We start from the raw sequence: 17,766 nt of genomic DNA, 5'->3' as shown, positions 1-17,766 counted from the left end.
CTGAAAAATAGATAGGGGAACCAATTTTAAATTCATAAAAATCATGTTGGTCCCAGAATGTCAGTTGAAGCATTTCAGCATTTATGAAATGATTCATTTCATTCTGAAGAAGACAATATGAAGTCTCACAGTATTTCTCACCCTGCACAATTCTGCCACACAGGCTGGCATTTGACATCAATCTGTGAATAGTTTTGGTTTCCCCAAAACTTAATTTTTCAGGGGATATTAGTAAGTAATGAGTCTTATTTAGATATTTATTTTTTTACATTAGTGTTGGCTTCTTTCTATTCACTTATTTTGTTCAGCAGCTGTACAATCTATTACTATACCTTCCAGATGTAAGATACCCAATTAGAATCAGCCTGTGTTGCCATAACTTGTTGCATGAGGTCAGGCTGTTGTCCCCACCTGGTTGGACTTGAACACACCCTTACTGTGTTACAAACACTGTTGATGCTCCTGACCCACAGTCCGACACTAACTCAGGAGTAAAGTGCCATAGTGAGATTTGAAGAACTACATCCACACTTGGACACACAAAGACTGTTAAGAAACATCCTTTTCAGAAAATCTGAAATACACAGTTTTAATTTCTACTTTCTCATTGAGCTGACTGTCATATTTTAAACCTGTCAAATGTCTTATATCAGTGTGAAATACTGTTTATTTTTGCACTTTCCAGATCGTTATCATGCAGACTGTTTCCATCATTTGCCCTCAGATGGAGCTTATTGTAATTCATTGCTCATGACACCCAAGAAATGACAAATCCAAGATTGTCCATAGTTCAAAATACAGTTATTTTTCTTCTAGAAATTCCATCATTTTTTCATTATAGTCAGTCCAGCAGAAAGCAACCAGAAAGCTAAGTGCTTCTTAAATAGGGCAAGGATGAAACCTCAGTTATAGATTCGTGCATATTTCTGACACAGCCAGCCAGAAAAAGAGAAATCTTCATTTCAGTCGAACAAATGACCACCTGCACATTCTCACTATCTGGGAAATTACTTCCTCCATCTTGTCAGTTCTGCTGTTACTTGCTCTCCTATGTTCTCCATTAGGATTTTCTTTCTAATGCCAAAACCAAGAAAAAAAGGATATGGCTCTCCAATGTTCTTGCTGAATGTAGACTTTGTCCTCATGTAAGGGTTTTATTCATTTTAATATTTAATTTGCAGGTATGTATTAAACATTTCTAATAATAGAATTGCACCAATGAGACCTAGTGAAGGAGCAGGTATAAATTGCTCTTGCCTGTTTTGCAGGTTAATATTCTTCTCAGTTAAGATGGAGAAATCACTGACCTGACAGAACTAGATCCACAAGGAATGGGAGCTTTTAATGGTACTGGCACAGTGGGAATGATCTGGCTAAAGGGTGCAGACAAAAACCAACACTTTTTTACTGTCAAGGGTCAAAATAGGAATTTTCTGGAGCGACAGGGTTTCATGGGCTGCAGTACATTTCCTGTGTTCATCAGTATTCCTGCTGAGAACCAGAAGATCAGGGGTTACACCTGTCATCTGCAGAGTGACCTTGAAGCCCCATAATGAAATGTCAATAATTGAGAATAGCTGTTTGCTAAAAAGATTACTGGCAGGCATAAAACAGCAATCACCAGTAGATATAGATGTATTTTATGTCTTGGTATTTTCCTGGCAGACTATAGTAGTCTTTCATTGAGTTAGGCAGTAGCAGCCCTGGATTTGAACAAGTTGTGTTCAGAAGAATAGTAGAGTGATTTTTTGGGTGCTGGAGGGGAGAAAATGGAGCTTATTTCTTAAATCAGTGTACCATAATTTTCTTTGGTTAGCACAATAGCATAATTCCCTCCACAGATGGAGTGGTCCATTACAGTTTATTCTTTTTGCAATATGCTGTATATAAAGAGGAAGAAGATGAGGTAACTCTTCCTAGAGAAAATCAGAATGTTAATTAATCGCATTTTGGCATTGATTCCTTACTAGCTGGAGTTCATGCCCATACTGGTATTTCATGTCTAGCTGTCAAAGAAAATTCCAGCAAAACAATTTTTTATCAAAATTTGCCAGCTTGTTGAAAGGAAAATGTCCCAGAGTAAAAGGTTCTTTCTTATGATGGGCAACGAGGAGGCAGAACCCAGCACCTTGCTGCCTGGCCCGAGGACTTCTGTCATCACTGTGTGACATCCCAGCTCTGTTTCAGAAAGCAAAGGAAACAGTGGGTCTTGTTCCACACTGAAACCAAACTTTTAAACCTTGGAAATTCCGCAAAATGGAATCATTACTATCTGCCAAGCCTGAGCATCATGTTACGTCTAATCTTCAATGAAGCTGTATGAAATTGTGTATTTTTCAGAAAAGACAGGCATCTTCTTTTAATTACCAAATTATAGTCTTGTTGTTATTTTGCTTATTGAGTTATTTTCCAGTGTCAAGACCTATTTTGTTTCACCCCTCCCTCTCATCATTGATTAAAAGTTGTTCTTGGCACTAGAGAATCCTAAGGGTTCTATCATGGGCTGCATTCAAAAGGTTGTTCCAACAGCAGGAGCTAGAGCCAAAACTGTTCATTGTTTATGTAAAACTAAAAGTTCCTTCCTTAACATCAGCACCAGCCTTCATTCCCAGGCTTTTATGTGTGCATATCCACGCAGACACCACAGACTGACCTCAGTTTGTTACACTAGGAAATTAATGTTTTCTTTGCCTCTGCAAATAAGGGAATCAACAGCACTCTGCCCTGAAGAAGTGGCTCTTGCCTCTGTTTGGGAGCTTGCTATGGCAGCTGGTGATCCATCAGCTGAGCTGCATGAACTCAGGAGGCATCAATGCTCAGGCAGACTTCAGTGGTCTTCCAGGCTGTATGGTTTGTTGCCTGATTTGTAAGTGAAGGCAGCTCCTGGCACCACAGATGATGAGTTTTCAATGGGTATGACATATACCTGAACTAGATAAGATGTTGGGATTTTATCTTAGATCTAATCTTAGATCTAAAGTGTGAGTTGTGTGTTGAACTTGTTTCTGTGCTTAGCGTGTTGTAGCTTCAAGGACTAATTAATGAGGTCAGCAGCTCCTGCCACCCTCTCAACAGATGTGTGTAATCGGCCAATTAGAGCGGGCATTGTCATGTAAACAGCATTGTTAACCAATTATCAGTGCCAAGGTGGCAGAGCTGCGGAGGGATTCAGCTTTTGAAGTGTATAAGAGTTTGTGAGCGGATGAATAAAGTTGCCTGTTGCTGCTAACTTCTGTGAAGTCGTCTCTGCAGGTCACAAACCCGCCTCCCTCCGTTAATAAGACAACAAAAAGCCAGGGGTTTAGGCAGACTCGTTCAATGAGAAGTTTACTGCAAAGCTTATTTTGCAATTGACCTGATGAATTTTATGCATCTACCTGCTTGAAATATTCTGTGAAACACTTTGTTCACTGCTTGGCTCTTGATTTCTAAGCAGGCCAAGAGTGTGCTAATAAGAGAAGGAGACACAATGCAGTGATCTGTTGTCTCTGTAGCATTAAACATTTTGGTTTGGCTACAGCTTTTGACCACTTTTGGTTCATTCAGTAATTCCAAACTATATGTATAAAGAGTGATTGACAGAAGCAGCGTCCCACTGTCTTGTACTCAGGTATAAATATCTGATGTTCTCAATCTTGAGATACGTCAAAGTAAGAGTTGATTTTCTTTCACAGCTGTGATTAAATCTTTGTGTAATTGTTACATTAAATGATGAAAAAGAGACTGTAAAAAATCTGTTTTCACCTAGTAGGATATTAAAAACTTTAGAAAAAATATTATGAAAAAATATAATACTAAAGGATGTAATCCTTTAAAGCTCACTTATGTCTATAAGAATATGAGTGACATTATTATATTATTTGGTACCAGTCTGTAAGACTGCAAGACTAATAAATGTGGGAGCAATTTTTTAAATAATTGCACAAAATAGATTTGATATTTTAAAATATATTTAGTATTTCTGTATAATGGATTTTTTTAAAAAAATTGATGCCTTTCACAATTTTCTCAATTTGTAAACAGAATTAACCATTGGTGTAAATAAATATTGTGATAGTATTACCAGAGGTCATGGACTTTAACAAAGGTCATTGTGCAGCTACTTAGAAACTGAATAATGTAGTTAGCCCTTAGGCTGGTCTGTCTGTAACATAGGTTCAGACTATAAAAAGAACCTTGTTAACAATCCTGGCACCTCTATCTGTTCTTTGTCTTGAAAATTCTGCTGTAGCTTTCCGCCTACTCAGCAGAAAGATATAAAAGACTCTTCATTAACACAGAGTTAACATCTTCAAAATATTATAGAGACTTTTCTGAAAATTCAAATTCTTATACCTTTGGGACCAGATCATGCTGGTAACACAGCATCCTACACAGTGGAGTCTCTCAGTTTGTGAACAAAGAAGCTCTCTTGAAAAAAATTGTGCTGTTGGATTAAACTCATTTGAGAAAACTGAAGATGGTAGCAAGTTTGTTCTTGGCTGTCATCTCTCTGCTTAAAGCCAGATCTTGGGGAGACTGGAAGAGCTCGGCACTGGGGTTGTGCTCCTGGAAGGGACTTTAGCCTGGGTACCCTTCAGATGATGTTCCTTTCATATAACTCCAGTTTAAAATTTACACATGCCATCTAAATTAATCATCAAGACTCCCTCCCTAATCAGTAGGAAAAAAACCACTTCTAGGTAGTGATTCACCCATCTTGTTTAAATACTTGATTACCTCTGGAAGTGTTCTCTGCTGAGCAGTAGAAGGAGCCTAGACTACCTTATTTGTGACTACTGTTTAGGTGGGCCCAGTTAAAAGACAGGAATCCTGTTCCATTTGTCTGAAGAATAATAATCCCCAAGATAGCTAATTTACCAAAAAAAGTAACTAGAAAGACAGCAAAAACACAATGCCTGCTGTCTCAAGTCATGTAGCCAAATTGTTTTTCTAGAACTTCTTTCCAAGCCACCTGATGAATAAGCAGCTGTGAGCTGCCTGAAGTGTGTGCCAGAGATCATGCCTTCCAGAGATTCTCCTTTCCAGGGTTTCTACTTGTTTAGTCCCTATTCAGACCTTTCCACTGAAACCAATAGAAATTATGGCAAAGGTCTACAAAATCAAATCCTCTATAAGACGTTGGTGGAGGCAGAATCCTACTGTACATTTCTGTAAGACTGTTAGGTGATGGCTGAATGAGGCTATTGCCACTGGAGGTTTTCCAGCTGGGTTCTTTGCAGACCAGCTGTGCTGCAGCATGAGGAAAATGAGGCATTAACAAATCATCACACAATGAAGAAAATAAAAATACATTTCACTATGCACTGATACACTTTATTCAGGGCAGACGTGCAGTTTGCATAGCTTAAAAACATGAGCTTAAAAACATGTGACCAATACTTGCAAAACACTCCATTTTTACTCTTCCAATACCTTTACCATTTGAATCAAACTGATGGATACAAAATGAGATACAAAGTCAGAATCTGAAAGCTCTCACTCATGTGTCACCTTCCAGCTGTTATGGCAACCTAGGCTGTTACTGTTCTGGTCTTGGGTGCCTGAGCATAGCTCCATTCCTTCCTGAAGAAATCTGTAGTGGAAGCTATTGCATTTTAATCCACAGACAGTATTACAGCTCAGGCAGCATCTCTAAGGGGGTACCTGGAGGCACTTACAGGTGAGCTGAGACAACCCTGAACATTTCAGTGCTACAGGATTTAGCATGAAGGTTGCTCAAACCTTCCTTCCCTCAGTTTAAACTTCAGATTAGCGCTTGGAGACAAATGCTGCCATTCCATTTCTCTGTGTCAGTGATGGCACCCACCTTGCCTAGCAGAACAAACCCCAACCTACAGCCACTGACTGCATCAACTGGGTCTCAGTTGAAAAGTACATTGAAGAATACCAAGTCTTTATTTTCTTCCATTTGCCATCAGGTAGGAGAGGAATAAACCATATTTAGTAAGCATTGTCAACTGAAAGGTGACCTGTTCTTGCATCTGACCTTTTAGCTCAGCTTCATGGGTGGGTTTGGCTCAAAGCATTCGTTATGTCTGAGTTGCCAAATTCAAAGAAACAGGTGGAGTTAGACTATAAGATGTTTATTCATGTTGTGCTGGAATTCGTTTGCTCTTGCCCAAGGCTCTACTTTGGAGGCCTTCAAAGTTTAAACTGCTTCATTCTTGCATGAAACATTTTGTTCTTACTGTTTCTCTCCTGTCAGTGGGAATTAGCAGAACCTGAAATTTTTACCCTGTCTAAATACAGAGCTGAAAGTAATTCCATGTTTTGTGATGTTGAAAGCATCACTCTCTGCTTGTATTGCGTGAAAGATGGGGAAAAATGAGGAAAACGCACCAGCACCCTTAGCAGAGGCTCCTTGTTGAGCCCACTCCCATGAGGAGAAGGCTTTAGCTGGTGGATCCAACTAGAGGGGCAGGGTGTAAATGACCACAATGAGGAAACAGTATTGGTACAACCAACCAATTCATTTAAAAGGCATACAGGAAGGAAACTAGGAAAAACAGGGACAGATGCTTTGCTTTCCCTTTGGGGTTTTTTTGTGTGTAATAACAAGTTGTGTTTATAGTGGAGGGAAGTGTGTTCCATGGTACGGTCCACAGTCTGTGTCCCCTTACTGTCTCTGCATGGGGACCTCCCAGACCACCTTGTCACTCCCTTCTGGCCTGTGCTCTAGAGTTCAGTTCTCTTGGAAACCAAACACACATTTACACTGTTACTAAATGGAACAAATATTTTAACAATTATTTTCTAAAAGGTACTGAAACATATATTTTCATTTTATTGTTGGAAGAGGTATTAGGTAGTGTATTTTTCTATTATACATACATCTACAGCAAACCTTATTTTCTAGGTTTTTATCATTATGTTAAAAAGTAGTCTAAGATGAAGATGTCCATGCCTCTGAAATTTAATTCCAAACATTTCCTCTCTAAACCAAAATCTTTTAATTCTTCATTGTGATAAATCCCACTTCTGTTCAACTACTGTGTTTGCATACACATTTTTTTCACATTAATCCAAATGCTGAAGGAATGATATTCCCAGTGTAGTGAGTGTCCAAAATAAAATAAATAATATATAATTTATAATCTTGCATACTTATAATTTAAAATAAAGGAATCACATGTCATTAAAACAGCATTTTACTCAGTTTTTGTGCAATTCAAAAAAATTTTTTTTTCTCACCCTAGATTTGGGCAATGGTCAGGGATCACTTGGTGTTCTGGAAGAGGTTGCTACCATCTTCTCAGCTGAAACCTGAAGCATTTTCAAGAATGTCACAGGAAATTTTAAATGACACAGCAAAAATAGTGTTAGATTATGATGCTACCAAAGAAAGTGTAAGTATAATCAGGACGATTGGAGTGATGCCTGAACATAGTGGGGAATCTGTAGCACTCAAAGTAGACAGGGAACTTGACACTGGGAAATGTTTTGGACAACACAACACAGAATGCTGTTTGTGTCTTCTGTTGTAGCCAATTTTATACGCTTGATACCAGTTTACTATGATTTACTGAGAGCTGGTGACTGGAAGGCGCTGAGCAGAATATTTTCTTACTCCTCCCTTCCTCTAAAGTTTAAACAATCTGCTGTACATTAAAAAAAACCCAAAACCCACAATTTTTTCTCTTAAAAAAAATCTCAAAAGCTAAGTTTCATTGATGATGCCCTCCCCCTTTAATAAATACATAGGATTATGACTGATTTATACTATAAATCAGGTGTGGTGCTGATGTGGGAAGACGCCCAAATCTTTGTTCTTCTGCCTTATCAGGCTCTTGGAAAGTGTCATCATTGATTTTAACTCCAAAATTGAAAGTACCCTAGCAAAGTACTGAAGTAGAAGTTTGTTTGGCTAGTGCATACCCTGTAAGACCATTCTTGTTACCTAACCTCAACTCTCATTCACCCCTTTGAAAGACAGCAGGTCAGCAGTGATGCAGGCTCTGCAGAAGCTTCCCTGGAAAATTTGGTCTGGAGCCCCATGACAGCAAGAATCACTACAAGATCTTCTTGGCTAAAACTGACAGCATGAAGGACTTGACTCAGGCTACAAGCAAATGGAAGCAAGCACCAGTATTTTCTTCCTAGGTAGCCCCAGTTGAAACCTGCTGTTTCCCTTCCCTTGCTGCTTTCAGCCAGCACTTTTGTTACTGTAGTAATAATAACAACCTTATCCCATGGCTTTACACAGGAGCAAATGAGTGGCACTGATTCTTTGCATTTGCAAATAAGCAGAGAAGTTGTTACCCTTCTTTCTACCATAAAACTTTCCTAAGGAGTGGTTCTTAAATGCCAGTAAAACAAAACAAAAATGTTTTTAAATATTTTAATATTTCAGTCTCATTCTCCCATTTAAATTAGACAGTGGACTAAGTATTTAAGGAAGGGCATGCCAAACGCTGAGGACTCTTAGTATTCCAAGTCAATTAGTGCCTAATAAAGTGATAATTTATGCTCTGCGTAATCTCATAGAGGGTAGAAATTTGGCTCAGGCTAGTTGGAAAACAAAATTTTTGCTGTTATATGTGGAAACATCTACTTTTATACATACAAAACCTACTTTGTTTTATATGAGTCGAGTGCACAGTAAAACAAGGCTAAACTCTTATCCTGGTTTGGCTGGCTTTCTCTTACAGTTTCAAAAGTCTCACAAACATTCTCAGAAGTCACAGGAATATGCTGAAGACAAGCTGTCTGGAAGCCAGTTTTCCATGTTTCCTTCAAAGGGCAAATTTATTGCCTTCTGCAATAGCAGAGTTGCAAATCTATTGGTGCTCACAGTCTCTTTATTCCCTGCTTCACAAAATAAATAGAAATTTTAGATAGGGCTGAATAACTCAGGAGCCAGGCTTTCAAATGAGAGACCTTCCTAACTTCCCTGCATGCTACAGCAAACACAAACATTTCTTTTGTCCATGCAGGAAATGCATCTTAAATCCCAAGCAGAAGTAATGTTAAATTTTGGAGACCTGACCTCCAGAGAGACCTGTCAGTCATCTCTGACGTAACCCATGGGAACGTTCAAATTGCCACACCTGATTTGCATTCTTGTTACACGCATACAAAACCAAGTCCTTCTCATCTTCACTCTTTGCTGCCTCTATGCATTTGCCAGAAAGGACATGGACAATCATTCCATTCTACAAGATGAGAGAAGAAGAGAAAAAAAAGAAAAAATTTAAAAAAAGGGATTTCCAGTAAAATCTAGAAAATTTCTATGTACAGTAGGTCACCAGTAAGGACTTGATCAAATTTTTTTAGGTATTACTCCAAACACAATGAGTAGGTTTAGCTTTGTGCTCAGAGCATGGTGAATAATCATAGTTCCTTTTGAAGCTGATAGGAGTGGTAGGTGCAGATTTCTTTTCCACCACTATTTGTTTTCTGTGGCTACAGGTTGTTATCAGTATCAGCCACAGCACTACTGGCCAAAAAATTCAAAAGGACCAGTGCTTCCCGTGGGAATCAAACCAAATTACAGTAGGAACCATACCAGAGGCTTGCTGCATCCCTACAACTACAGTAACTGCTACTCTCTGGCTTTCCCAAAGCATGAGATTTTTCAGTCTTGTATAGGAGTTCCTGCCTGCTCTGCTGAGTGGAGTCCACTGACTAACACTGAATTCCTCTAATAGGAAGTTTGCTCTTCTCTTACAATGCAAGAGGAAATTTAATGTTTCCCATTATAAGCTCCTCCCAAAGGGGTCTCTTTTGGGAGAATTCAGGATTCCCAAACCCTTCCTCTATCCAAAAGAAGTGGGTAAAGATTTGCCCTGCTCTTATTTTCACAACCACTGATTCTGATTCTATTCCTATAAAGCCAGTAAGACAAACAGTGAAAAGAAGGACATAGGATTTCTGTACTTTGTATTTCCAAACCAAATGTATTTCACATAGATAGTGTAAATGGGCAAGAGGCATCCTAAGTTTTCTGGCTGAAAATGGTACAGAAGTGAAACTTGCCCTTCAAATACCTCATCCCTTCCCCACACACAAATCCTGTAAATCACCCAGTGATCCCACAGTCACCAGCAGTTGCCTTTCCCTCACAGCAGAGACACTACTGACCTCCTGGACATCCCAGTGCTGGTGGGTGTTGTCTGTCTCGTTTGTACAGTTTTGAGGGATAACCTTCCCGTGTCTAACATCAAAGCACAACAGCGGAGCAGAACCAAGCCGGATTTCCCTTAAGTTGTTATATTCAAAGTGCTGGAAAAGGGAGGGTTTGTTTGAACAATGATGGACAGACATCCCAATCCATTTCTAAACGGTAATTCTAAAAGCAATATCCTGTACATGTTTGTTAAGATGCAACCCAAGCGATGAGTGACAGAGAACCCACAGCCTTGACCCTTCAAAGCAATCCCCCCTGCAAGCTAATTCTGGCATAACTATTTACTTAAGAAAAGGCTTTGTGAACTGAAATTCTGTATAAAGTAAACTCAACCTATAATAAAAGTTTCATAAATATGTGAACAGAAGGGTGTTTCTGACAGTGTCCTCACACACTGCAGTTAGAAATGGGCCTGCACCTCACCCTTAGCTCAGCATGAGCAGGAAAACTTGCCTGGGACTTGAAGTAAATATCTGCAATCAGTCTGTGTTGGTTTGGCTTCTCTTAAAGCATGAACTTTCTAGACTAAAGTCAGCTTGGAAGTCTACATGAATTTCCCTCCAGCCTTAGACTGCAGTTTAGACACTAATCTTCAGTTTTAGTCACTAGTGGGGGAAACCCATCCCTATTATTCTGGAACTGTTATATATTTTTTACTCATAGGTTTTTTGTTCCCCAGACATTACCAAATATACTAAACAACTAAGCACTTAATAACGTCTGCTGGAGGAAAGCGTGAGTATCTGGCCTCAGTAACACAGGGAACATTGCCATTTTTCAAATGGCTGCAGAAGAGAGGGAATCATTGCCTTAGGAATGCCTACTTTTGAACACATCAGTTATTTCCACCAGTGTCAGCCCAGCCACTTACATGTTGGAGTGACTGTCTTCTCTATGGTTCCCTAGATTTGACACAATGCCTATATATTCTATACATTACCTGGGTGAGAATGTCACTGCAAGGGGAGAGTTTGATAGAGCCTTCTGCAGTGGCTCTTTCAGGTCTGTAATCTGCACAGAAGCCAACACCAGTGTTGTAAAGCTGTAAGTAAAGATTTATACTGAAATAAATCACAGATACAAACAAAATGTCCTTCAACTAACATTTTTGTGACTATGTCCCTTCATGGTACATGTTTTTGTTGATAATTCAGGCACTATTTTTTTTTATTTTCAGACTAGATCTTGCATATTGACCTTGCAGACTGATCTGGTATAAAAAGGCAGAATTTCACCAAAGGTCAGTGCTACCCAGTGAGTTTTGCTTAAGTTAGAGATACCCACTTCTGGTTTTAACTATTATGATCAAAATTTTTATGCTAGTGGAAAATTGCACATCAACTGGACACTGTAGTCAGAAAAAACCCAAGATATTCCAGAAGAAAAAGAGCAGACAAAATAGTAAAAGGATGCAGTAAAATCTGGCTACAGATAGCAGAGTAAGAATTAATTGGTAGATCTTGTTGACTCTCGTCCAGTAAGGCTTCTGGGAATAAATCCATGTTTAATGAATTACAATTATCAGCTATGTGTTTAAAAAACCCCAAACATTGAGACTATTGCCTCCTGTACAGAGTCAGCCAAGGAACTGCTATTGCTACCACTTCTGTCCTTGGGGGAAGTGCAGAACTGAAGAAATGCTTTTTCTGTTTGTGCACATGGATCAGCACAGAGGTATCGCAGCTGCTGTTGCTGTTGCCGTTGCCATCTGCATGAGGTGATGCAGTTCTTTTCCTTTATGTTGTAGTTTGGGATTATTATGTAAATTCTCTCCCCTGCCACTTAACTGCCCAGGCCAGCGGTTAACAAAAGAAGCAGTTAACTGTGATCGCTGGGGTGGGGGCAGGTTTGTCTCTTTTGGTTTTTTTTTTTTTTTGGATATTCTCCTCAGTCTTGGCTCCGCGGAACGGGGGAGTGGGGACTCCAAGGAGGCAGGCTGCCCTGCTGGTTACTGCTGGGGGTTTTTCGCTGGCTGCCTTGCCGCTGCCTACTTCGGACCACCTTTTCCTGCCGTGCTGCTGCCTGCCTTGGATTTGCTGCTGGTTGCTCGTACCTTTTCTGCTTCTTGGACGGGGAACACAGGGGGAAGAGACTGAGTCCATCTGAAAGCCCACTGCTCGTCTGTTTCGCTGGAGAGGGACTGAAACTCACTCTGCAGCCAGCCGAGCTGTGACAAGGACACTTAAGTATAACCTTTTCTCCCGGAGGAAAACCTGCTGGGTTTTGTTGTTGTTTTTTTTTTTTCTTTCTCTTATGGTGTTGGGGAAGTGGGTTGCACTAGTCTGTTTACATATATATATATATATATATAGCAGTTATCCTTCTTGTATTAAAATTCCTTTTCTTAAATTTGATAAAGAGTGGTGTGATTATTGTGGAGGAGGCCCCTCCCCTGCTTGTGGGTAAAACATTTTGGTTTTTCCCCTCAAACCGAGACACTTTACTAATGGCACCTGAAGAACCTAAGGTTAGGATCCTCTGAGCTGTGACACTGCACTGAGTCAGACAATTTGGATCCAGTTCCTGGCTGGTTTTCAACATCTGTGTGAGAATTTGGACCAGCCCTTTGTCTCTGTCCTTTTCTTTCTCCTCCCACCCTTGTTGCTTGTCTGTTTGGACAATAAATATTTCAAAGCAGGAACAGCCTCTGACTCGCCCTGTGCTCATTGAGTGCACGGAAGTGACACTGGAGGCTTTGAAAAATTTAAAACATTCTTTTGATCATTCTTTATAGTATGTTTTCTCTTACCTTGCCAGAGAATCTCGGTGTGCCTCCAGGTTGGGAGAGTTCAGGGTACACATTTGATACAAACCACTGAAAATTTCTACAGCCTAATCTCTTCTGTAGCTGAAGGCGCTCACTGCAGTCTGGCTTCTCTGCCTTTATGGAGAAAAGGAGAAAGCATAAGGGCAACAAGGTTACTGGTGTATTTGTGTTAGAGACGCTAGGAGTGAAAATGACTACATAGGGATTATTTCTACCACCTTTTCTATCCTGTATGTTACAGATATTGATATATGGAACATATGAGTATGCAAAGGAGAAGGTCCAACTGTAGCCTTTCTCAAACTTTGTGCTAAAACATCCGCAGTCTGGCATTGTGTAAATATTTCAGAAACAGTAAATATTTCAGAAGAAGCATACATTGTGAAAATAAGTATTCCGTCTAAAAATTATTATTATACTGCAGAATAAGTCAGTCTTTGTCATACTTTTATTTTTAAATGTCAGGACCAAGTTTCATACTTTTTGCACTGAAATTCAGTGGGATTGTATTGGATTGTCATTCAGTATAGAATTTGTCCTGCTGATTAAAACTCAATTTTCCTGACCTGTAACAGCCCAGATTACCCAGTTAGTGTCAGTCTGCCATGATCAGAAGGCATAAATAGTGACAGAATTTAACCCAAAATATCGTCTATCACAGTCTGACAGTTACTAAATCTAGTAAACAAATGTATTTTGCCACTATAGATGTATAAAACCTTATCTATGATTTCTGTGTTTTCTTGAAATACAGACACACACAATATCAACTCCCCTTCCTGGTAGCAACTCTGTTCTGAAAAAAGACAAATACCTTTATCCCTTGGTGCAGTTACAGGCATCTGCACTGCAAAGGACCAACAGTCTGAATATTTGAAGTTGTTTAGCACTAAAGATGGCTTACAGGGTTCTGAAACCTCTAAGCAGTTTAGTGTTTAATCCTTCAGTTTCAAACCCATACAAAACACTTCTAATCTCGTGGTGCCCAAATATTAAAAACATCTCACAACCCTTAAGAGTCTTTCTTCTCTTTCTTGCCAGCAATAGGTCTCCCCCCTTAATGCTTTTACTTTTTGAAAATGCAGTTGGGATGGGATTCCAGGAAACTGGTCTGGATTTCTATGTAAAAAATGAAAATTGGTAACATAAGCAAAGAATTGCCTGTACATAACTTTTTCTCAGACCAGCTGTTTCTCTGCATCCATAGAAAGGACTTTGCAACATGGAAAAGACTGACAATTGAAGGGCCTTGGAGATCAAGGGTGAGGCATCAGTTTCTAAAGGCAGGGATCCATTGTGCTATGTGGCACTGTTTGCCAGCCGCTGTACTGCCAGCAGTTGCACTATGTTAAAGAGAACCTCATAGTTTAGTGTTAGTCTTAGATTCAATAAACATAACAACAAAGTTCAGCAATTCAGCACCACACAACCCTGTCCCTAAGAGGTATTCCTGGAAAAAGGAAAGAGAAAAGTAAAATGCTCCCCCTAAAAAAAGATGTTTCTCATGAGACCGTGCTTATGGCAGTAACTCTCATTTTGTCATATTAGTTACAGTTTGCTTTTGATGCTGAATAAATGGTGTAAATAATGTAAAGAAAATCATTATTGCTGTAAATCAATCTGAAAGGAAACTGGTTGTAAATTAAATAAGCAAATCACACAAGAAAAGAAGCAAAAGAGATGGTGGCTGAAATAACAGAGAGCTGGGAAGATCTGTATTCATCTGCTTAATGCTCACACCATGGGCATTCTGTGGAAGATGGGATTCAGACCATAAACCAAGAATGCTTACAAAGGCACCTGAATGAGGGTCACTGCTTGTTTTCTGCAGTGGGCAGTGTCGGTGGTCAAGGCTCACAGAGAATTTTGTAGTGGCCCACAGGCTGCTCTGCTCACTCTCTCAGTGTAATAAATCCCCGGAGGGCCCTTTGCAGCTGAGCAGCAATAATGTCATTGCTTGCTTGTGCGTTATGAATGACATCCCACTGCACTGACATGCTGAAAATATTGGCTGTGAAAGAGAGGAACAGAGAAAAAGGGCTGTTTATGTTATCGTATGCTGGGTACAGAGATCATAAAGTGAATCATTTGAGGGAGCGTCATTCTTAGAAGTATTAAAAGTAGTCTGGCTAGGATAAACTCAGGCAAAAGGTCATGCTGCTTACAGCTAGTAAATTGTATCATTGGTGACTGTAGTTTTTATTACAGAAAATTGCTTCTGAGCTGACAAGAAAAGCCTTCAGGAAATTATTAAATGATTTAAGGACCTAACTGCCCATTTTAAAAGACTTGGCCTAGTGTCCTCCTTACAGGTATATGGCTGTAACCCTTGTGGGTCAACTGATGAACGTGTGGTCTGTGGACTTTAAGCCTAAAACGCAGACAAGGAGGAAGGAGCTTTTAAAAAGATGTGAAAATAGAATGAAAAAGGAAATGCAATAGTTACAGACTATAGGATTAGCAGACTGACTGGAGAGACAGATCCAATGATGGAGTGTAAGGAGGTCAGACTAGGTGACAAAAGAGAAGTCCCACTGGCACACAGCTCTGTTCCTCTCCCCTCTATGAATGCAGCTCCTGCTGGGCAGTCCTGCAATGAATGAGGCATGCAGGACTGTCTGGGTATTAGACAAACCAACCAGAGGTGAGGTGTTACTGGACCTAGTGATGATCACGAGTGCCAACAAGCTCATTAGAGCCATTAGAATTGGTGGCAGCCTAGGCTGTAGCAACCATGCCCTTGTTGAGTTTGTGATCTCAAGGCATGTGAGCCTGGTGAGGAGCAAAGTCAAGGCTCTGAACTTTGCACGAGTAGAACTCCAGCTGTTTAAGGAGCTGCTGAAAGAGATTGCTTGGGAAATTTTCTTTAAGGACAGAGGGGCTGACTGAAGCTGGCAGCTCTTTAGGATAGTCTTTGCAGGCAGTCAGGCTTCCCACTTCTCTTAAGTCCCTGATCGTCTGAGTGGGTGGGGAGGGCCAGGGAAGTCCCGTCCATTAGAAGCGAAGTGCAGATTTGGGATCATTTGATGAAGTTGAATAGAAGTGAGGGCTTTGGAGAGATCTTTGAGCAATCTTCCAGTACCTGAAGAGGGCTTATAAAAAGGAGCAGTGGTTTCATACTGAAAGAGAGCATGTTTAGATTAGATGTTGGGAAGAAATTCTTTACTGTGAGGTGATGAGGCACCGAAACAGGTTGCCCAGAGAAGGTGTGGATGCACCATCCCTGAAAGTGTTCAAGGCCAGGCTGGCTGGCTGGAGTCACGAGCAACCTGATCTAGTGCGTGGCATCCTTGCCCATGGCAGAGGAGTTGGAACTAGGTGATCTTTGAGGTCCCTTCCAACCCAAACCATTCTGCAGAAGTGAAACTGAACAGGAAACTGCACAGCACCTACCCATTGTCAGCCTAAATGCTTTCAGTGAATCTTTTTCTCCTTAAAAGCATTTGTTAAGTAAACAGGAAGGTGAATGACACTTTCATTCAAAACTGCTCACAAGTTTGCCCACTGCCTTGTAGGAGAGGATATCATTACAAGAAAAGAATTCCTGAGAACTGCAACAATGTTAACAACTTAACTACACCAACAACATTTACCACAGTTGCATGACTCCAAATAAAAAAACAACCACCAGTTTGTAATACAAAAGATATACTGTTCCTTGACTGACCCTAATCTGCAAGGGATTGTTCAGTGGCTTAAAAAACAGGCATGGCCATTCTGTAGTTGTTGTCTGTCTTGTGTGTGTAACCTTCAGATGACTCAAGTGTGACTGCATGCCAGGGCTACACCACACACCTGGCTGCAAGCCTGTCTAATTCAAATTCCTGGAGGTTGGCCTGCTGTCTGTGTGATGCTTCTAATGAAAAATTAACTTGCAGCATGTTGAGTTCTGACTTTCTCAGATCAGTTGCTTCTGGACATTTGTCACTTCAGGAAAAACCCCCACTTTTTGTCACTAGACCACTCATATATGTTCCTTTCCAGTAGGATTGACACCACAATTTGCCATGTCTGTGAATAACACTGAATATCCTTAGGAACCATGTAAGGAAGACCTTCAGAAACAAAGCATGAATCCTCTAGGAGGCTCCTTTGCGCACACAGCACTGTTAGCTTCCACTGCAGATGCGCTGCAACCCTCCATGTACTGCTGGTGAAAAAATAAACCACAGTTTGTTGAGCAAGCTGGTGAATGAGTCATTTGAAGAAGAGGTCATACTGAATAAGCACGAGGCTGAACATAGGCACAAGTTTATCTCTTCCCTTGCTGATCTGTCAGCTGTTCCACTGGAAGGTTTAATGAAAACTCTACCCCCAGCACCATGCATGTTGAATGTTTGACTGCACACAGATACCTGCACCCCTATTCCACCCTTGTCACCTGCCTCAACTCATATGCCTTCCCTCAGAAACTGACTGCTACAGATGTCTTTACCTTGCTGATTAAGAGAGCCACTGTGTCAAGCTTGTAGAAGTTCTCTTTAAACGGGCCCAGCCAGGTCTCTGCTATTCGGATTTTGTTCCTCACAATGGCCTCTTCATAGGAGAAAGTGTAGGGAAAGTGATCTCGATAGACATGCCCAACTCGGGAGCATGGAATAACTTCTACAGAGCCACCACAGAGCCAGGTCTGGAACACAGGTGAAAGCACAAAAAGAGATTACTTTATTTAGATTACCTTTCTTACAAAAGGAGAAGCTCCTTTACTCTAGACTCTGCCTCAGGAAATCCTGAGCTGCACATTGCTGAAAACAGCAAGAGCATTATTATATGCTCCTTTATACACTGTTTCCCACAGATACAGAGAACACAGAGAAGATACTGGGCATTCAGACCTCTGATTTGACCCAGCATGGTTATTTACATGCTT

At 40.4% G+C, this 17,766-nt stretch overlaps 1 protein-coding gene across 2 annotated transcripts in view; it reads right to left on the bottom strand.

The window, feature by feature from the left end:
- GALNT15 (polypeptide N-acetylgalactosaminyltransferase 15) overlaps positions 1-17,766 on the bottom strand; it is a 41,215-nt gene that overhangs the window by 7,170 nt on the left and 16,279 nt on the right. Inside the window, exons 6-10 of one of the 2 annotated variants that reach the window (XM_071561034.1) lie at positions 17,332-17,526; positions 12,879-13,010; positions 11,070-11,171; positions 10,084-10,224; positions 9,051-9,155 (exon numbers count right to left, since the gene is read on the bottom strand). In XM_071561034.1, coding sequence (XP_071417135.1) covers positions 9,051-9,155; positions 10,084-10,224; positions 11,070-11,171; positions 12,879-13,010; positions 17,332-17,526 — 675 coding nt within the window. Of the gene's footprint in view, positions 1-5,252; positions 9,156-10,083; positions 10,225-11,069; positions 11,172-12,878; positions 13,011-17,331; positions 17,527-17,766 lie in introns of those variants that run through there. The other variant, XM_071561033.1, reaches the window with a different exon arrangement.

The sequence above is a fragment of the Pithys albifrons genome, chromosome 7 (assembly GCF_047495875.1).
Source record: "Pithys albifrons albifrons isolate INPA30051 chromosome 7, PitAlb_v1, whole genome shotgun sequence".
Lineage (NCBI taxonomy): Eukaryota > Metazoa > Chordata > Aves > Passeriformes > Thamnophilidae > Pithys > Pithys albifrons.
The sequence above is the reverse complement of the archived record's forward strand: the minus strand, read 5'-3'. Positions and strand labels throughout refer to the sequence as shown.